The 22,735-nt window shown below is 42.2% G+C and overlaps 1 protein-coding gene across 1 annotated transcript in view; it reads left to right on the forward strand.

Annotated features, from left to right (window-relative positions):
• Positions 1-301: 301 nt before the first annotated feature.
• LOC146856094 (chloride anion exchanger-like) overlaps positions 302-22,735 on the forward strand; it is a 104,945-nt gene continuing 82,511 nt past the window's right edge. The window contains exons 1-6 of the mRNA XM_085654114.1: positions 302-406; positions 2,568-2,786; positions 15,247-15,386; positions 18,137-18,247; positions 18,670-18,842; positions 19,791-19,955. Of these exons, the coding sequence (XP_085510240.1) occupies positions 2,656-2,786; positions 15,247-15,386; positions 18,137-18,247; positions 18,670-18,842; positions 19,791-19,955 (720 nt within the window). The 5' untranslated portion in view covers positions 302-406; positions 2,568-2,655. The remainder of the gene's footprint in view (positions 407-2,567; positions 2,787-15,246; positions 15,387-18,136; positions 18,248-18,669; positions 18,843-19,790; positions 19,956-22,735) is intronic.

The raw sequence follows: 22,735 nt of genomic DNA on the forward strand, positions 1-22,735 counted from the left end.
CCAATTGTCTCAGCTGAGTGGGGGCAATTCATGAAGGAATGACGTAGCACCTCATGGAAAATACTGGAGAATTTTGTGTCAAACAAACACTGTTTATGGCTCTGGCTTTTAAGAACATCCAGCAAAGGTGTGTAAAAAGTTGAGCAATCCTGAGAAAGATTCAAGGAAGCTTGGTTATCACCTGTATTGATTCTCGTCTCAATGGTCAAGGCTGCTGGTGAAACCTGGCTGTACTTGTAAAAGTTAATCAAAGTTAATTATTACTGCTGGAGGCATGATAACACCTCCCGCAGGCATATATGGAAGGCGGTGCAGGCGCGCATGCTGCAGAACCTGTGTGTGTTTCTTCCAAGAGCCTTTATTGGTGGCCTGCTGGAATGAAGTTCCTGACAGCTTTCTGACACAGGTAGGTTTCCATCTGGTGGGACATGCCTTGGACCTGAAGAGAATATTACACAGCCAATGGATGAGAAGGAACTCAGGCCTAGATTTACTAAGCGTTGCGCGGGTTCTTCTGTGGGGCTGAGCAATTTTGTGCTAAGCCCTTGGTCTTTTTTTATGGTAAGTACATCTGTGCAATTCTTCCATTGCTTTACACATTCGAATCTGAGATAGCATCTGCTTGTGAACTACATTAAGTCCAAGGGGGATAGCAGGTATGTTAAAGTGGTCTGGGCAATTTTGCGCAGGGTCAGGGCAAATTTTCATCAGTACCTGACCATGTTTCAGTGACAATTGCACCAGTGAAAAGTGCAAGCACGACATTTGCACCCAGTGACTAAAGCAAAACGTCAATTTGCTCCAATTCCTTTGTGCTAATGTGGATTCAAGGCTGGTACATAATTGACCTTAGCTGGTGCAAAATTGACCATAACTGGTGCAAATTGTCCAGCACCGGTGCATTTTGAATTATCTGGCTCAGGGTGATACAGACCCGGCCTTGATAGGATCTACATAACAGAGCCACTTTCAAATAAGGATTGTGTTGATGCATTTGAGAATTGATAAGACCTTGCCCCACCGCGATTAAAAGCAACGGTAAATGGATGGAAATTATTTTAATCGGAAGGTCCAAATTTTTAGATGGATTTAAATGAGATTTTGAAAAATGCTATAGTAACAACGTTAATGCTAGAATGGAACCTCGTTTTATGTATTGTTGTAAGGCAGAGTAGCATTGTTATGCTTTTCGTATTAAAAATGAATATGTAAAGCAGCACGGCATAACAGATGTCTTGTAGCAGATGGAATCAAGTCTGCCCCAGTATGACGAAGGTCTTTCAGAAATACTCATTTCGGACGTTTTCAAAATAACAATTGTCTTGCTAAAATTGGCCTGTATTTTCATGTTTTAATGTGTCACCCACATGGCAAATTCAATGGTATGTGTTTTTAATGTTATCTCACGTATAGGATGTAAAAGTAAAATGCTGCAGCTCCTTGTGTTAACTGCTGGGGCAGTTCGGTGGGCCAATGCGCCTGCTGCAGAAATCGTTGTGAAACCTGGCGATCTGCAGCTCGAACCCAAACAAGTTTAGCCTGCGTTTGTTCCTCTATTGTGGTCATGGTGGGTACTGTGGGGATGGGTGACAGCGACCCATATTTTAAAACGGCACAACTTTGTGGTGGCAGCTACTGTGTGGAATACAGACACAGAAATATGTTCAGCCCTTTAATTTTTCTTTCCATCAAGAAGTTACCTCAATTGTGAGCACAAACAGCGCAGCGGGTGCAAACACCAATAGCGCCCCAGGACACTTTGTGTAACAGCGTCCTAGAGATTTCTGCTACATTACAGAAGGGGCGCAATGGCAAAGAAGCTGTTAGGGGGCGCGCTATTTGCATGGCGCATAGAAGTGGCACAGACACAGTGATCTCAAAGACTGCAGTCCTTGGACGGGGGGCAGAAGGACCCAGTACCCCACAGGTAAACCCCCAGTCACTTACTGTACCTGCCTGCGGTGGATCCCAGAGCCCCTTTTAACTGATGGCGGGTCTCACGCTGCGATTGAAAGGTAGACTTTGCTATGTGTTATGGTAGTGAGTTAATAACGCGTGCTCACACCAAACGGTTTAAAGGCGCTATAGAGGGAACAAGGAGGGGAGGGAGATACAGAATATGCAGTGTATTGGGCTTCAAACAAAACAACGACAATACTAGGTTGTAATGTCCCATTCTGTGCCTGCCTCACTCAGTTAAGGATGCACTGCAGACCATGTTCCCTTTTTAGGTCTCGCCTGACCCAGCGCATGCGCAGGTCTGGCCAGACTTACAGGCCAGCCTAGAGCTAGAGTGCATGTGCGCGGGGGCGCCCGCGCCTCAATTTCACGGCCGCTTTGATGTTTGATCGCGAGCACTTTCCCTTTCGTGGCCGCACGGCCGCTTGGCATAGCCAATAGGTCTCGCATTTGGGGCCTTATAAGTATTTAGTTATGCAACTGTTGCATGGCTAAACACTTATAAGGTCCCAAAGGCGAGACCTATTGGCTATGCCAATGCTTGTTTTTGTTGTAATGTGGCCCTTGCATCCAAATTTAGTTTGAACTTAAAGATGTTTGTTTTTCAGACCCCGGAGTGGCTTGGACGAAAGAGCATCAAACACAAGCCCAAGGGACCCCGGGTGATCACCGCCTCTTCCACCATCGCTGGACACAATGATCGAAACCGTGGGGAACCAGTATGTGGTGGCCAGGCCAATATACTCGGAAAACGCCTTCAACGACCAGCACCACAAGATAGACCGCTACCACAAGAAGTTTCTGGACCATCTTCGGCTCTGCTTCAAGTAAGGAAGGCCGCGGACTGACCTCTGCGCTGACCTTTACCCCCAATGCACAGATGTGCACCTCCCTCAGAGGTGGTGCGATTAAAACATGGGCTGGGTGTGCCGTGAACGAAAAACAACACAATGTTGTAGCTCAAAAACTGTAGGGGTACATTGTGCGAACTGTACATGCGGTGCTTTTATAGGTCTGTTCTGGCGTAAACCAAGATGATACCGGGCACCGCAATGCCTACGTGCACGCGGAGTTAGTTTTGCTGTTTTTCTTTTTGCGGAGGCCAGTGCTGGTTTTCATCATCAGACCAAAACAATCTATCTTTGCCGTTTGCCAAAATGCAATGCTCGCGTTTCATCAAACATCCAAGCTCAGCTTACTTCGAAGGGCAAAGTTCCTTTATTTTCCAAATAGAAGCAATGGAATTGATGTTAAATGTTCTCCTGGCATTAAGAAAGCACGAAAATGTGACTCGTTTAAAAGGAAGAGTTTTGTTCTAGCCTCAGACAGTGCAGTCTGAGCATTGATCGTCCTTAAGAATGGTTAAGATGGCAGGCTTAAGACTGTCCTACACCAGGAAAGCCCAGGCCCCTTGATTGCGCGCCTTGATGCTGACATAAAAGTCAAAACATTGTAAAAGAAGCTTGAAATAGCTGAATACAACTTGTGCTGAAATTCCCTATTACAGTCTATTAAGACATTACTACTAACCTGTAATAGGTAAATTACAGCACTACTCTACTGATACCTTTCATTACAGTGAGGTTGTGACATCACAATGCCCAATGGCAGGGCCAGACCAGACCTGTGCGAAGGGCTCGTCACTCAGCAGAGCATCCGCTGCTGCTTAAACCAGGAAAGACACCAGTAGAGATCAGCTCTCTCTTTGGAACTATTTTTTCACTGAACATGCAGTCATTCACAAAAAACGACAGATATTGACAATATGTGAATTTATTGAAATGCTGACATGCATTACGCGAAAGCAGAATCACTGCACGTTGCTGCATAGTTTTACCTACAGTTGGTTTTCATAGTGGGGTGCATAGCACTGGGTAAATAAGTTGTTCAATAGATCACTAGCCACGTGGTAAAGTCTTTTTTCAGATGTCACTTATATTCTCAGTTTCACAAGTCGAAGTAAAAACCCGAAGGAGTAATCTTGAAGTTGAGGAGTAGGTTATGGGGCCCTCATGCATTTGAAGGAATAAAATACCTCCTGCCAGACTCCCATGAGATATTGACAGACACCTTGGAGTTCCTTGTCTTTCTAAAGGTGCTTGGCCTTCTTCCTCGTTCTTTGACGCAGCCACTTGGTTGACTTGCCACATCCTTATAATGTAGCTTAGGTGACCCTTCATCCTTTAGTTCCATTTTAAATAGAATAGATGCAACTTGATCAGCAGGTCTTGGGGAAGTCAGAGATCTATGGTATGAACAGTATATATAGTTCAGGGCCTGGAGAATTTGCTGAATGCGCTTCACCCTGTGAGTCTGAACGCTAAAGGTAGCTTAAGGTTCATCATGTGATATTGAAGGTTTTGGAAGAGAGAGAGGGAGGGCGATGAAGGTCTATCAGGACAAGGTCAAGCCGATATGTGGTCAGTTAATGCGCTAAGGGGTCGGTAGCGATGCCTAGGTCTGGGAGTGAGTGAGGATCTGCAGCCATCTGGCCAACTGGGAATGTTTATTCGGGGAGAGGGAAATAGCCCATTGGTACGTATGACCAAGGGCCAAAAAATAGAAAAAACACAATCAATAGGGCAGTATTTTGTTGCGACTGTCCCCAAGTATTTACAAATACCAGGTACTAAATGGAAGCTCAAAAAATAATAGTTATTCAAGAAAGAGCAGACGTGTTAATGGCAGACACATTTCTGTCACTATAAATAACTAGGCCAGTGCATAGTTTATTATCTCAGCGTTTGCCATATTTGTTAAAGCTTATAAACCTGGGCGTAGTGGGAGACCATACCCTGAATGTCTACTTTCTTTTGGAGAGTTCTCCGGCAACATATTTTCTGCGGGGGATTTTACCCAGGTTACGTATTGTGACAAACTTTTCAAAATATTGAAATTTTTAAGTTTATGGATTTATATTTTACACACGCTTTAAAACAACAATATTTGTACACAGTGTATTGTTAATAAACTCCTTTGATTCATATCTTACACTGGGAACATGCTCTGCTTATCACCACAGTTCCAGTTTCCATGTGCGTGACTTACCACTGCAGAACAGTAAGCTTGCCAGCTTGTATGTTTGTACACCTCCAATCTGCAGACATTGTACAGGCATTGCTGAAGACAGATTGGTTATAGACATCCATTTAAATATTATCATTCTAATTCAAGGCTTTTCTATACAGTGCAATAGCAGAATGAGCTTTGATATGTTTTTGTTATCTCAAATGAAGTTTCATTCTTATGTTGATGTTTATAGTTATTACAATATGCACTTTTTCTGTAAATTAAAAAGAAATAATCATACATTTTACAAGTTAAGATACAAAGAAGTTGTATTCTGTTTCTTTAAGAGGGCTCATATACCCTCTGTGTCTTGATTCCTATACCTGGATAATGTATCCGTTCTATCATCCATGAAGTTATTTTGCATAATATAATTAGATGAAATTATTGTTTAGAGCCAATAAACACACAATTTTAAAAACATCCATTCCAGGTTTTGGTAAACTAGGTGAATGATTGGAAGCACCAGGTTTACAGGCATCTGAACTTAAAATTAAAATTGACGATCATGGACATTTGTAAATTGATTTAGATGTTTCATGTCAGAATTCAAATCTTAAAATGAAATATTGCTGCTGAGAATATCTATATTCAGAATTTGACTGTTTCCATTTATCTTTTGATGACATCCTTGCTTCTGTTCATCTCTGTGTTGACACAGTGTCGCTTCCCTCCTCAGTTTCGACTTCAAACCCGCTTCTTTATAGTATCCAGTCAATGGACTATCACTAATTCATCGTTAAACTTGTGGCCCATTGGCCTCCAACTTTAGATGCACTTTTTCTGATTAGAGGTCTTGTGATTGATTGTCCACTGGGACCACAACCTCCTTGTTCCTGCTGGTTGTACCTCTTTCAGGTCTCCACAGAGTTGTGGCTGCCACTCTTCAGCGCAGTCCTAGTTTAGCCCTTCTTGAGTATTCAACACCAAGATCTTATTTCTGCGCCAATTTCTAACCCTCCTATCCCGAATGTCAACAAAACGAGGACATAACTTAGGGCTTTGTCACTTTGGTTTTCAACCGTGTTTCTGGGATATTCTTTTGACCCTTTTACATTCTTCTTATTTTTAAAATGCTTTGTGAGTCTCTGGTAATTGCATCAGATTGTCTGCATGCCCTCCCGCTGCATGTCGACAACCACAGGAGTTACAACATGTTTGCCACCCACATTCCAGGTAGCACCTTTTCCAGCTCAATCACAACCCTTGGATAAGTTCAAACAATTGATGAATAACTGAACAATGTAAAATATAATGAATAACTTGTTTTCAAAATCCAGACAAATCTCCTTTGTCACTCCCTCTTGATCTTTTGTCTGCTGGCTAATTGCATTTATAATGTGCTCGCTAATGTTACAATTCTCTTTCGCCAGTCTTCCTAACCAGCAAACCAAACATTTTAAAACAATTGGGATCTAAAAATGTTCCTGAATGCAATAACAGAGTAACATTGACTCAGATGGAGGGGGAGTGCATTCCAGAATTTGGGCTCCTGCAAATTAAAAGTTGCTGCCTCCTCTGCAGATTAATTTAAAGAATGGTCCCTCCACCATGTGTACTTCTGAGAGCTCTACAAGGTCTATATGCATAATTCTCTGCATCAAATAGGAAGATGCCATGCCATGGCGGCACTTGTAGACCAAACAATGGAACAGTGGAACTTGTCAATGACGGGCAACCTATGTAAGGTCTCCCTGGCTGCCGCGGTGTGATCTCTGATTTTTAAGACTGGCCAACAACTGCATTCTGTGTCCTCCCCAAGAGAAGTACAGTCGGGGAAATAATCTCCTAGTCATTATCTCAAATTAAAGATACATTAACTTTTTTGAAGCCATGGTGCAGTAACTCTTACTCCGAAGGTTTCCAAATCTTCTACAAAAGTTTGCTACTTGAATGGATGGAAAGGTGAAACATGGCTTCCCAATAATAAGCAGTAACTTACAACAAGATGTTACCATTTCTTATCTTCTAAGGGATTGAGGTTCCAGTCTATTTTAAATCATGCCGAATGACTTGTGGTGCTCACTTTATTTTTTCAATGAGCGTGGGGGGAGGTTGCGCTACCTTCAGGGTATGTAGGACCACTCCGACCACAAATGTGAATGCATCCGGGTGCTAATACAGATCCGGAACATGACCAAGGGGGAACAGCCTTTACTACAATTTTTTTACCACGAAATGCAAGTACACCTAATTTTTTACATCTGCATTACTTTTACCAAGCAAGTCTTTACACCGCATGTATGTTTGAATTGGTGACAATGGGATATTTAGTTTTTGTATATTTTAAGGGTAAATAAAAAAGGGGGTGTTGGGTGGTCTCCCCCCCAAAAAGTAAACCTGTAATCGACATAAATGTAATTTATTTCAATATATAATTTTGTTTACAATATTATTTTAAGATTATTGTATAATTTTTGAACAGTAGGAGGCAGTGTTAGACTATGACTGGATTTTTATGCACCTGTAAACGTTGTAAAAGTGTACATGGTAGTGGATTGCATGGTAAAGGTATGTCAGATATGAGTGAATTTAAATGTGTGTTAGTGGTATGCGTTTGAAAACCTGCGTTGTAAAACCCTGCGTGGTAAAGTAGTGTGTGGTAATGTCATACAACCATGACCAAGGCTCGCTATTGGAGCTGAAACATGTTGGTTTATTTCCCAATGTGTTAAAATAAAACTCTATTCTCTAGCATTCATTACTATCCAAAGCATATGTGTTTCACAGCAGAGTAGAGGTGAATTTGCTGGTGTGGGGGGGGGGGGGGCAGGGGGTTTAATATTCAAATTTAGCAGAAATAGTACAATTATAACTGGAAAATTCACTGCATTTTTTCGGCATATTGAAGATTTGGTTAATTGCTGCATCCACATTAGAGCTAATCAGGGCTTTAAGTGGGATGAAAAAACTGGGGGGTCTCATTAAGGGGCGTGGCCAGTGTGATTAAGGGCGTGACTTGAAACACATAAACTCAAAATCTGTGCTTAGCATAGTGTGCGCCCGACTGGTATTTTGCTGTTTCTGTCATTGCATCCAGATATATGATACAACAGGTAACATTATCCTACAGCAAGCCAGGACTATTGGCTTTGTCAATGGTTGTTTGGTGCGTAAGATAAATAAGCAGCAACTATTGCTTGTTATATATAATATTGAAAAAAGCTGCCATTTAAAGCCCCGGTGACACCACGACAATGTTGCTGCTCTTGCGTTTCAAAAAGAGAAGGGAAATCCAGCGAGAAAATGACTCTTTAAAGGATTTCCCTTCCCCTAGAACGCTCACCTGGCATGACGTCATGCCGTAACTTCTCCACTAGTGAGAAGAGAGCAGTGTGAGCGGCACACATCAATGTGCCTGCTGTTACTGCAGTCTGGTAAAAAACGGACTGCAGTGACAGCAGGCACAAAACAGAGCCCGAAAGAGACCCGTTTCGAGGCCCCCCTTTAAAAAACTGCCAGTGCCCAGACCCGGTGAGACCAGGCCCACTTAAAGCCCTGGAGCTAATCATCAAAAAAGTATTGGCCTTTAGGAGCACTTTCTCTTGGTCTTTGATACTGAGAATGTAGATCACCTCCTCTTGAGGGTTTACAGCAAATCGTTCAATAAGGAGGATAACAGTTCATCGGCATACTGTCTGGCGTCTCTCGTTTCAATTGGCTTCCTGCCGTTCTAGATTTAGGTAAAATGTAACAAATGTATGCTACATATAAACGGGGTGTCTAACAGGGCTCTGAGAGCCCTGTATTTTACAATATTGTTGAGTTAACTACATAAAAAGTGTACACACGAATCTAAACGCACCACGATTGCGCAGTTAGAGGTTATCCTGAAAATCTGGTTTGGACCTGTCCCTTTTAGACCAATGGTGGGCACCCTTGAATTAAAGCTTCACCTTGGCGACAGGCCGTTGCAGGGTGCTCATTGGTCGATGCCTGGTCACGGATGCATCATTTCTCCCCATCATGTTAGTTCTCGCTTACTCCATCAGATCTACACTGCTGAAGTAGCCCCAGTACTGAGAAGACGCTCAAAGGACATACAGATATTGTGGTGCACTAGACTAACATACAGTTGAGATGTCCTATTCAGTTTTACTCCCACCGTTCAGCAAACAAGTATGCAGTTGCGTGGGGGGGAGCCGTAGTCTGTGGGCGGGAGCGCTCAATTGTGAGATGGGGGTTATTGCTTTATCCAGCGTAATTTCTTAACTTAAATTTCGGGGTTGGTTTACCACCAGCTGGTAAAATTTTACTGTCTGGTAGAACACTTACAACTGTGCATTTTATCACTGAGTTTAACTCACTTATTGAGGGATGGAATTTACAACAGTAAATTTAACACAGGCCATTCCCCATGGTAAACTTAATCTGCCGTGTAATAGCTTACTTTATGTTTATGACCAAAGTTTGATATATATAACACCTTGAATGTTTCCACTTTGCGTTATTTTTAGCCATTTTCCACTTTGTACTCGAAGATGTATGTGATACTGAAATCATCGGCAACAATGACGGATACATAATGCAAAAGTTGTGACTTTATACAAGGGAGAGTGTACTTATGTATCTGCCAGCCTTATTAATCGTAACTTGCTTTCATATAGCGCATCACACTGCACTTCTCAGTGCTGTAAATAACAGGGGCTACTGGTATCTAATTTATGGCACTCAATAAATTGACCTCAGACGGACGCGAGGCTGAGGCTGCTTAGCGGGGATTGAGTGAGTGAGTTGAAGATCATTGCAATTGTCAAAAACAACCGTTGAACTCACAGAGCCATTCCGTGAACTCACAGAGCCATTCCATGAACTCACCAAGCCATTCCACAAACTCACAGAGCCATTCTGTGAAGTCACTGAGCCATTTCGCGAATTCACCGAGCCATTCCGTGCACTCATCGAGCCACTCCGCAAACTCACAGAGCCATTCTGTGAAGTCACTGAGCCATTTCGCGAACTCACCGAGCCATTCCGTGAACTCACCGAGTCATCCCGTGGTAAGGGCAAACCCCTCTCAGGTTCCAGGGCGGGCTTAGATTCTGTAAATTCTGCTAAATGATGTCCGCTTAAGTTAAACAGGGGACCCCTTTGCGAAATGTACACCAACCCTATACTCATGTCTGCAAAGCAGCAGCACTAGCCAGGTCCAAAAATTAAAGCTACATATTTAACGTTATATTTGAGATTATTTATTTTTTATTTTCTTTGCTACAAGTTTGTAAATTCAGTTTTGGTCATGTAGACTTTTATCATCTGACTCTGAGAGATTGTGCTCTTTATCAGTCTCCTTCCGGTGTTAAATGGTATCTGCAAAATGAAGGGGGTAGCTGGTCTCATCCAAGCAGGGACGTAGCCCACATACATATAGCACCTAATAGCGGTGACAAATTCCAATAAACCAAACTCAGCACTACTCCGTCAATGACACATTAGGTGTGCATCTGTTCTTTATTATATTATTTCTTTAGTATAGTTTTTCTCACGGAGTGGTACGCATGGGGCTGGTCCCCATGTGGTCCGGAAGAAGAGGTGTAGGGGACACCTCGAAACATGTCGACCAAATACTAGGGATAGTATGCACATAACAGTTACACTTCCTCCCTACTATTAACCCCTTTTTATCCATACCAACTAGGAGCAGGAATAAATTAATCGCTCACTAGCTAGGTATTTTTAGCATCACCATCACCACTCCCCCAAACACTGCATTACACATTTTTTCACAAAAAGTGCTCCTACGTAGTTTCGCAAGTTGCAGCACGCCCCAGACAGTAGCTGTCTGGGATGGCCCCAATGATGAAGCATGTCATCTAGGGGCAACCCTTGGTGAGTGAGGGGACTCAAGAAGAGAATTTTCTCTTCTTAGATTCGGGGCGTTGGTTCGCACATTTAGCGGAAGCCCTTCCCTTTGGTTAGGTTCTCTGATCTGTCATTTACAGATTTGTTAATAACTATACACAGTCTGGAGGATGAACCTAACGTCTACCTCCATCTCCCCCCATTTTTGTTGACAATGTTGAGTAGACATTCCTTGAATTTAAAAGCTACCACATTGGCATCAAAAGAGATGGACGCTACAATTTGTGTTATCTGCGTATGACAGCACAGCAAAACTGTAAGACCTGAGTTTTGCCAATGGAGTGAAGTATATATTGAAGAGTGTAGGCGATAGTGAGGAGTCCGGGGGCACCCCTCAAGGCACGGTAAAGGGATCTGAAATAAAATCACCAAGAGTCACACTATGTTTTCTGCCTGTAAGAAAGGAACTCAGTATGGCAAGGGCTGCACTTCCAACCCCGAACCTCTCAAACCGGCTGATTAACAGTGATTGATTTACTGTATCAAACACGACTGAGAGGTGGAGGAGACTTAGCGAGTCCTACAACCTGAATATACCTGTCTACGAATCTCCTCGGTAGCAACCAGCAATACCGATTCAGTGCAGTGAGAAAGTCTAAACCCATGTTGAGAAGAATTAGAAATCTTCTGGGTGTCAATGAATGCCGTTAATTCCGTATTAAGTGCTTTGTTCAAAATTGTGGCTGGCTGAGGTAGTCGTGATATAGGTCTATAGGTGTTTGTATCATTGGGATCCAAGGTAGATTTTATCAGCAGTGGGCAGATTGATGCCCGCTTCCAATCCATTGGAAAATGGCCCAATGTCAAGACTCTATTAAGCAAAATTGTAAGCCGTTTAGCCACCGTACCAGATACCATATGCACAAACGAAGGGGGACACGGGTCTAGCAGGGACCTTGATTTAATGGTCTCCAAGGGATCCAAAGTCCTATCCTCTGAAAGAGGGGCAAAATGATCCAGTAGAGACTGACTAGGTTCAAAGCCATCTGTAGATTCCTTAGAAGGGGAAGAAGGGGCCAAATGCCATAATTGAACCAGTCCCTTTTGATATGGAAGAAAATTCATTATATACCCTGGATGCCTTGGACTGAAAGTTTTCTTCCAGCGTATTGCAGAACTCTTGCGAGGGTACAATAAGTTGTGCATTATTATAGTTAGGAAGGAAAGTGACTGTTCCAAACAGTTCTTTAGTAGAATACTTGGCCAAACATATTTTATCAGTAAAAAATTGAATTTCTCCAACATAATGAACTTTTTACACTCATTTATCACCGCTTGTATTGCACATTTTTCTCCTCTTTGTAGTCAATTCTCCTTCTTCTTTCGAAAGCCCTTACACTTTTGCTTAAGCTTTTTCAGCCCTGGGGAATACCATGGGGCAGTGGAGACTTTCTGAAAACCTTTAAAAGTTTTTAAAGGGGCCATCTTCAAGGCTGCCGATTCTAGACAATTATTAAAGGTGCCAATAGCAACCTCAACATTACAGTTAGGTCAGGTTTCCTTCGATTCAACATCTGATCCAAAACTACACCTTCAGCTTTCTGCCAGAGGTGTTTCTTTTTCATTTTCAGTGAATAGGAGATACCATTACCCTTATTAGGGGCTGCCAAATTAAAACAGACTGCCTTATGGTCCATCCAAGTCAGGGGAATCACTCTATCAAAGCACAGCCCAGGGTTGTTGATAAATATGCCTTCCGAAGTAGGCTTGGCCCTGTGCGTAGGATGGTTCATTATTTGATGCAGGTCTAAACTCTTAAGACAATTAAGCAGCTGAGCTGTAGATGGGCAAACATTATTTTCTAAATGAAATGAAAATTAAAATCTCCTGATAATGCAAAATCTGCAAACTCAACACTGGATTTCATAAAAGTCCGAACAGCCATAATAACTAGGCGGGCAATAGACTAATGCCCCATGGATTGTGGAGACCTCATTAAAACTAAAAGTGAATAGGTCTCATCGCATATGTGCGAGCAGGAGTAAAAGAAAACTTAGAATGACTGCGGAACACCACTGCAATTCCCCATTTAACTTGTCTATCTAAACGGGATATCTCATTGCCATCCTGTATAGCATTTACCAGGTCGGATGAGATGTCCAGTCAAGTTTCCGTGAGGACTACAAGATCGAGTTGGTGAGAACATATAAAGTCAGCAAAATCCTGATTATTCTTTGCCAGAGATCTAACATTCAAGAGTACACAGCTGAGAAGAGCACCTGAGCTCCCTCACGGTGGCGTTCCTTTACTAAAGGATGTCAACTCCATCTGATACATACTGTCCTTAAGAACCGGTTCAAAAAAGAAACCGCAATGAGGACATCCAAACAAAACTGGCAGTCATGTTACATTCATGGGTTTCACAGTCACTATACTTACATTTCTGACCGATAGCCAATAATTTCATTCCTTGTATATGGGGCAAACGGCCCTGGGTCCTGGCACTTGGAGCTGTCCGGGCGCAGTCGGGCTTGCCTTTGCCACTGCGCGCCACTGCATCGACACACTGGTCGTACCTCTAAGAAGGTTGTCAAACGGGATGCGGGTGAGGCCTGCCTGGTCGAATACCAGAACGCATGAAAGGCGGCAATACGAAGGGCCAAAAATAAAACAGAATTGGGGTCCAGCAACCCCCGCCTCAACCCCAGCAAGCTCCCTTACAGGTGAGGCTACTGGTAACTTAAAGCAAACTAACTCAAAAGTGACTGACACTAACAGAAAACATAAAGTACTTCCACCGTGTGGTACCAAAATCAGCCACTAGCACTCCTTGCTAATGCAAATCCATGCATACGTATGGTGAGAATTTTTTTTCCTGCATATCAGGTATTAGTGAAAAAATAGCCCGACGCAACGAATCCGACGCAATTTAACACAAATCATCTTGCAAGTGTACAGGCCCTGATTCCCATACCTAGATAGCTAAAAGATGAATGGAATCCAAGACCTGTCCTTTGGTAAGTGGGTCTACCTGGCCTGAAACAATCTGTCACCGATACGAATGTTTAGCCACAACTACCCCGGTCCAAGATTCCGGGAGTGATGCCTGGCTTGTGACACTTTGTCGAAGGGGGACAGGGTCAGCCTCAAAAATACTGTGAATAACCAAAAATAGTACCTCACTTCCGCTGAGGAGGGACACTCTTCCAAGCTGGGACTTACTAATCTCCCCATACCCAGCTCTGGAATGAGCTGGCCTCAGCATAGGAAAACAGAAATGGCCGCGTTCTCCAAGACTGGGAAAAACAAAAAACAGCAGGCATTGGTCTGGCTTTTACATAGTAAAGGAGGCAAACGCAGGTGAGCACAAGTGTGTGGTGAAAATGGTAATGCTGTTAGTGGTAATGATGGGGGTAGCAATGGTGGTGGTAGTTGTGGTGGTAATGGCAATAATAACATCAGTGATAAAGTGGTGGTGATGCCAATGGGATGATGGGGGCGATAATGGTGGAGGTGGCATTGGTGGTGATGGTAATTGCGGTAATTAGTGGTGGTGGTGGTGATAATGGAGGTGGTGATGGTGGTAGTAGAGATCATGGTGGTAAAGGTTTTGAAGGTAATGGTGGTTTGGCACTGGGTGGTGGTAATGGTGGTACTGGGTGGTGCTAATGGTGGTAGTGGGTGGTGGTAATGGTAGTGGCTCATACAAAAGCATACTGCAGCAAAAAACACCGAACGGATTGCTTGCTTTATCCAATGCATGTATGAGGTAAATAATTGTATGTGTAACATTTAAGTGCATTTTTCTCTTAGAAAAAGGCACCAAAGAGCCAACATCATGAGATGAGAAAGATATACTCCTCTGGGAGGAGCCCAAACACACACTATGTATACTTTAAAAATGTAAATACCAATATGTCTTACTGACAGCTGTGCTATCAAGCCCTAGCTAAAAAGGAGATACCACCTGAACCTCTTCAGGGATGCAACCTTGGCAGCCTTCAGCTGTAGGAACAATCCTATGAGCAACTGGCTGTTTGTAAGCTGGGAGGAAGAGTTACATCCTTCTAACCAGCTTCATTTCTCACCAGGATGCAACAGAGTCTCTGTCACTTGACATGAACTTTGTAAAGAAGCACAATAAAGCTCGTTCATCTAGAAATCAAAATGCCCCCCCACCCCTGCACGCGCACACATAAACAAGTTAAAGCTAATGTCCTTTGAGGCGACCTCGGTACACTGAGAAGGACTTTCGATGTGAATTCAATTGTGTTTCTAAATGCATGTGAAAAAGGGTGGGGTAAAATCACAGTGGTAGCAGGGAAGTGCTACAGTTATCATATGGAAATATAAAATTCGGCAAGAATGCTCATTTTTACACATTTGTTTACTTTTTTCCCCCTGAAACTGTTTTAGCTGCTCCCCCGAAAAGGCCAAGAAAATCGCCTACACCTTTCTGCCAATCGCATCCTGGCTTCCAATGTACCGCTTCAAGGAGTGGCTTGTCAGCGACATCGTCTCCGGCATCAGCACGGGGCTTGTGGCGGTCCTACAAGGTAAACTCTTCCTGAAGATTTTCAGGCAAAACCATGATCAAACTGTGGTCCAGACAGAGGCCAGGGAACCCAGAGGCCAGGGAACACAGCGTAAAGGAACAACATTGAATCAAGTGATCAAGCAGAGGTGATCAAAATCGAAACAGGGAATAAATACCCTTTAATCACGGAAATACATCGATAAGCTATTTCCTTTATTTTTAGCGCGCCTTTGCCCTTATACAAAGGAGTGATCCTAAAGTGGTGTCGTCCAGCCCTATCCCAAAAGGACCAGATGATGTTCCTTCTAATGGTAATCAGAAACCCCAGATGCATTTCGGCAATGGAGTCGTATAGACAGCATTAGTTGAATCTGGGCCAAAACACCCCTGGATTTTGCACATAATTTACAGATAAAGGCTAGAATCAGTAACAACACATTGAAAAGATATCTGCGCCATTTTGCATGTGGCATTACTTTTAGCACTCTAGCTTGTGTGGTCAATTTCCTCCCAGTTGGACCTAGAAGTAAAGGTTGGTGCAGATTTGCATTCATACCCAGTTAGGTGCAGTAGTTAAAACTGGTGTACACAGAAGTTTGCTCCTTACATTTAGACTGGTCTGTGGGTCTAAACTGACATGTTTCAACAGCCCGGCGCAGATGGAATCTTCAGGGAACAAAGTCCTATGTGTTCACAGACCAGCATGTGAAATCCATCATGAACAGCTCAACAAGTAATGGAAACAGAATGAGGACAGGAACACCTACTGGTAGTTAGGATCCCTGCAATGACTGCCACGCGATGCTTTAAGGATGAAGGGGAAAGTGCCCTCTGTTATTTCGCTTTTCGCAACATTATGCTCTTCAAAGGAACATCTCACCATTTAGGAATTCTCTGCTCAATGAGAATCCCGAGCCAATTTTTTAAATGTCCAAATACTTATATAGGAGGTAAATACCTAAGTATTCCCTTATTGTGTGTGACACATCATTTACCTTCCTCTTCCCACAAACTGAAAATTAAGTCAAGGGAGTAGAATTGTTTGCCAGTATTTAGTCCACCCTTGCCTACCTTGCATATTTTGCATGTCAGGTACATGCTGGGGAACAGAAAGAAGCAACTTGGACAAACAAATGTCTCCACTTAAAGGATGCATTAGAAAAACCCTATGTTTTCTAAGTCTTAAGTTGGTCTTAAGTACCAGTGCTTCAAATCATGGGTGTCGATGTTTCTTCAAGTGGGCCTGATCTATGCTATGTTTGTTCTCATAAGTTAAGATATTATTACCATGCCTAACTATAAAGACAATTTAACCTTTTTTTCCCAGTGAATTTCAATTTTTTTAAATTATATTCTAAATGCAGCATATGTTACACCTTCCTTGGATGGGCAACCCTTCTGCACATGGCGTAGGTCCACACAAGATAAATTAACATAACATGAATCAAAGTGGGAGACATTTATACAGTCAGTCAGTGGTTATGTTGCAAGTGGCAGACCCACCTGGACCACCATTATATACCTCTGGTGTAAACCTAGAGTGATTGACTTGACTGCATGCTGGGGTATCCACACCAGCCCAAAATGAAATGAGAAGGGTGTAGGGCTTATCCAGAAATGTAGAAAGCTGCAGGGTTGTGTGAAGAATCTCTAGAAAATATGGCTCTCTCCTAAGAAGCTTTGTCCACCCTTGCATGCCAGGTATAATTAAGTGCTCTCTAGAAAGATCATGGCCACAGATCTCCTTACACGTTTTACCGATCTGATCTGATCTTGTCTCGCAAGTAAGATGGTGCTTTCCCAAAGACCTGAGGCTCTCAATTTAAATCTCATCTGCTGGGTTTGTTTTCATGCAGGGAATTGTGGAGCACATGTGCATGCCTGCAGCACTGATTCTCACAAACCAGCCTCGACTGGGGTTTTCCGAAGGACCTCATGAAAGACAGGGTCCATACAGATTTTCAGGAAATAACATAAGATAGATGTACATAGAGTCAATCTCATTTACATGGTCGTTTGATATTCTGAACAACCGACATGGATACAGCACTCCTGAGTTTGGGTACCCATGCACATTGTAGATGTAGGTAGGGAATCTCTGGAATTTATTAAGTTCATGGGTTAAGGACTTACTCCACGTCAGACTCCATGTGGGAGGTGGGGATCATCATCCCAAAGCATATGGGCACTTATCAATGGATCCTTTGATCTTCATTAAACCTCTGCATTTATGATAAGTTGGAGGCACTTTACTATCACACCTCAATTCTCTCATGGTATTCCTCACTTTCCTTGGGAATCTTTTTTAGTTTAAGCAATTTTTATTGCTGTGTAACTTGTAAAGTGGGTTGATGCTAATAGAGAGTAGAGTATCAATTACAAGGCATGTGGCATAGCTGAAAAAGAGGGTGTCAAGTTCTGCAGAGTAGGTAAGAGTTGGTGATAAGGAAAGGAGAAGGACATCAAAAGGTTATAAGTTGTTGTAATGTTTTCATATTTTTTTGTGAATAGCATCTGGATTTCTTCATGCTCATTAGTGTGTCTGTCTTTGTCTTCTCTGGATGTTGTGATGTGGTTGTTCAAGTGGTCAATCAATGGAGTCCAAGTATAAGTCAGAGTTGTATGGAACATTGTCTGCCAGTCTGCGAAATGACATCTCTGAAAAAGGAGGGTGGTTCTGCTGTATTTCTATAGCTAGGCTTTCCTATGATCTTGGCAATGACTCATTTTCAATAACTACTAAGCATGAACTCTTTTGGTGGTTTGCAGGTCTCTCATTTGCTCTGCTGGTCGATATTTCTCCCGGGTATGGACTTTATGCAGCTTTTTTCCCAGTGATAGCGTATTTTTTCCTTGGAACTTCTAAACACATATCAGTTGGTAAGTTTAAACACCAGCAACAAAGTCTTCTCTGAAAGTAATGTATGTCCCTTTTGCAGTTCTTTAAATGGAAATATAGACATGCAGGCACTCACTACTCCAGAGTACCTTTTGCTACCGAAAAGTGCAAGTACTCTCCCATTAAAAGTATAGTACCAGTCCTGAGAAGTTGTGGTATATTCCCTTTTAAATTAAAGAAGTGCAGGTACTCAGTACCTTAGAGTGCCTGCCCATTTAATGCTTTGCTTTATAGGTGCAAAGGTGCCATATATGCTTGCATTAAATATATCTGGGGATTGCCATGGCTAATAATCAGTTCTACACTCATATCACTGTAAGTGCTAATCTATTCCAAAACTCTTCTTGCATCCATTATTGCCTCTTTAACATCAAACATTAATGCACTCTTCATCAATCGATAGGTCCATTTCCTGTCTTGAGTCTGATGGTGGGAGCAGTGGTATCCCGCATGGTTCCGAACCCTAACACTGATCCAGTGGTTGGGAACAGCAGCATCGCCAATGGGACTTTGTCCTATGAAGAACAGAAAGTAATAGCAGCTGCATCCATAACCATGCTGGCAGGAATATTCCAGGTATGTACTGAATCCACTTATAATCAGTCATTGCTAGAGGATTTAATACTCGCTGCTGTTTCCAAGGAAGTGTAGCTGAAAGGGTTCTAATCTCCTCTCATGTTCTGTAACTCCAAAATAATAAATGTGTGTCGAATCACAAACTATTTTGCGCCACCAACAGTTGAATTTCTTCATGGTATTGGTTGCTTCGTGTAGACAGACAGATTTGTGAGCACGGCACTTAAATGTCAACAGTAAAATCTGTTGAGAATATTTCAATTTGTTGTGAAAAATTGTATTTCATTAAAATATCACGGGTGACAAAAAAAAATATGTCACACGGTGCAATATTGCGAACTCCAGCCACAGCTCAACTTACTGCTGACAAATTCAAATACCAACCTCTGCTTTAACCGCAGGCAAATTCACATATTGCCGGGAAAATAAATCCCTAATCTGGTCCTTTCTCTCTTCTGGCAAACTGTGCAGCCATATTATTTAATAGACATCATAAAATAAGAGGCGTTACACTATCAGCACCACTACTGTAGAACGTCTAGAACGTTTGTGAACTAAAATACTGTGATTGGTTAGAGTAGGTGAACAGTAGACACTGACAAAAATTGAACTGGTTTGCCCAATATATGGACCAGTTTTCCTGGCTTACAAATAGTTTTTTTTTAATTGTAACAAAACATCCTTTTAAACTTAAAAGAAGACATTGAAGTACTGTAAAAGGGGAAGAATCGCAAAACCAAACAAGGTAAAATGTACTTTGCCATGCATTTTAACCAATTTGACTAGATTCATGCATGTTCTGCAAGTTTTACTTCTTTGTGTCAGACATAGGGATACATTGTTATCTTACATTTCCTGTTTAGTCCATACTTTCTGTTTACTTTATGCCTAGAAGCATAAACGAGTCACCAACGAGTGTCTTAATAAAGTCTTTCTTTGTATTTTCAGCTGGCCATGGGAGTACTTCAGATTGGATTCATCGTTGTCTATTTATCCGAGTCATTGATAAGCGGCTTCACTACTGCGGCAGCAATCCACGTCTTTATTTCGCAGCTGAAGTTCATATTTGGGCTTACAATTCCAAGCTTCAGTGGGCCTTTAGCAAGTTTTTATGTAAGCTTCAATCTCATATTAAGAGCTTAGGACAACTCCCTCAATCACTCCTATAGCACACACAGGTGCACACAAGGAATTAGGAAAGAATCTTTGAAGCACTCTTTTATTAAATTTATTGTTATTGCAATACAGCACAGATATCACATTACATGTTAACCTTGCAATTTACAGTACATCAGAGATAGGCTAAGTATCAGTACATTATGTCACAGCGGTCTGCCTCGGTGCCCATATGCTCCGCTCAGTAGCTTCATTGCTGGGCGCGTGGTAATGGTATGATATACAGAGCAGTTCTCACAAAGGAGAAATATGAGCAGCATTAATAATAGAACATGTAATAAAGGATATTAGAAACAAAGACGAAAAGAACAGAGGCAGCGTTTGGTGGCGGGAACCCATCACAAAAAGAATAAGAACAGGACACCTAAAGTAGGTCTCTGAAAGCACTCTATGAACATTTGTGGAGTTTTGGCACATAACACAAACAGCAATTGGAAAGAGATTAGGGAGACAGAGAGAGTGAGTAAAGGAGAGAGAATAGTTGGAAGAAAAAGAGAAAGAGACAGAAGGAGAAGACCAAGCAAGAGAGATGTCGAAAGAGACAGATGGAGGGAGTCCTCAGAAAAAGAGGCATTTCAAATCTCTAGAAAGATATGTCAACATTAGTCTCAATGTTTTTCAGACATCTGAGGAAATATGCTCAAATGTATGAGAAAAATTTGCAGAATCAGCAGTGAAAAAGTACTTGAAGATTTTAGGTTATAATGCCCAGAATAGCAGTGCATACTAAAATATTGAAATTTTAGAAAGCCTGCTGAAATATTTAAAGATTAAGTCAATCCACCATTAACAAATCTCTCCCGAACGTCTTAGAGACCTGATCTCAGTTTATTTGACCAATCACACACCTCAGCCAAAGCTACCCTTTGCATGTTTGTGATTTTCAGAAGCACCCACACACTTGTGTCAGTGCCAGTCAACGGAATGATTGTAACACTGGACATGTCCTTCTTCAGGGGTGAGGAGAGCCTATCAGTTGAATGACTGTGTGACCCTGTGATTTCAGAAGAAGGACCTCACTAGAACCAAATCACAATGTTTTTTGTGAATCTAAGTGTAACCTAGGAGCTCTAACATAAAAAGTGAGACTTGAAATTCCACACTCTGAATCACCACATCAGGAAGATGCACTTATGATGGTGAAAAATCTAACTGCATGTACATTTTCCCCATTTTTAAGTTTATAGTTAGGGATAGGCCTAGGCGAAATTTAAACTAACTACACCCCTGTAATTTTGGGAATTCGCTAAATTCCCCAAAACATTTTACCATAACGGCTTGGGAATAATGTGAATGGCCGGAATGTGAGCAACTGTTGCTCGCCCACTTGTGTTTTGTGCTAGGCGCTGCTGTATCACTTTCATTAATGGCTGGTAACCGACAGCTAAGGCTACCTGTTACCAGCCTTACACCCTTCCTGGGCCCATCTTTAGCAGATAGAGAAAGAGAACACAAGAACCATGGAGGCTTTTACTAATACGTACCATTGTCTGAAAGGAATTGATTATGAATTTAGAGTTAATTAAAATATAAAGTTGTACTTATACTGCCCAAGTGAACTTCAGACTTTGCAACAGGTGAATTAACCCACTCAATTATTACACCGGTTTTTGGACCGTGGTGCACTGATAATCCTACACTATCAATATCTCTATAAGTAGCAATGCCCCCTCCGAGGGCTGGCTTTGGCAGGTCATAGATGTAAGTCGGTACAGCATCTCTGATATATGCCTGTTTGGTAATTAAAAGAAGCAAACCTAAGTGAAAATGGGGATGCCCATATTGTGGTACCATGGCGTGCTCAGTGATGAGCCCTAAATAGGCTGTCAAATGTCTGGAGCTGTTTCTTCTGCCTTTCAGAGGGGTGTGGGTCGAGTAGCTAGGGATAGACCATTCCCTTATTTATTCCACCATTTTATCGTCAGAATAAGAAACAGTGTAAATGAGGTGTGGTGGTAAGTAGCACACTGTTGGCATTTAAGCAAAATTGCCCTGTTGCATTCTGGTAAATGCAGTTTATGATCATTTCAGTAACTCACAGGTAACAATGTGTTCATCATCAGCTGGTGCAGACAGTACTGGTTTTTCTAGACGTGTTTTTGAGGGATTGTGCTTGTTCAGCAGGAAGTAACTGATCTCTACTGGGATGTGTGAAATGCTGCAGGTCAGTACCACTCCAAAGTGGGCGGGTGCATCTAAAGGCGCGTCATTCTAATCACTCCAGAAGGACCTTTAAACAGTGCAATGTAAACAAAGAGGCCTGCAACTCCACCTAAATGTCGCTTCACATTTGTTTCATGATAGACATTCTTGGCATACAGATATTTAGACTTCCTACAAGAGACAGTTTCCAACATTTTCGGCATGGGGTTTTATGACAAGTTCTGCCTGCGAGCTTAAACATATGCGCATTAACCCGGCAGCGGTTTGTACAACATGATAAACAGAACCTGCGACTTCTTAGGGAGTTCGGGGGCCCTGGGCTAAACGTATTTTGGGGGCCCCTGTTTGTGACAGCTTTGAATTTATGATCCAATCTAAGCTCTTTCACGCCCTCATTGGCCAGGTCACTGACAGTGCACAGGCACACTGGTCCAAATTCTAAATGCATTTACATCTAATATTCAGGGATAGTGATGTGTGTTTTCAATATTATAATTCAGAAGCAGCCCACTAATATAATTGCTAATAATCTTGGCGACCCCCTGCCATTTCTC

This window comes from Triturus cristatus, chromosome 4_1 (assembly GCF_964204655.1).
Source record: "Triturus cristatus chromosome 4_1, aTriCri1.1, whole genome shotgun sequence".
NCBI lineage: Eukaryota > Metazoa > Chordata > Amphibia > Caudata > Salamandridae > Triturus > Triturus cristatus.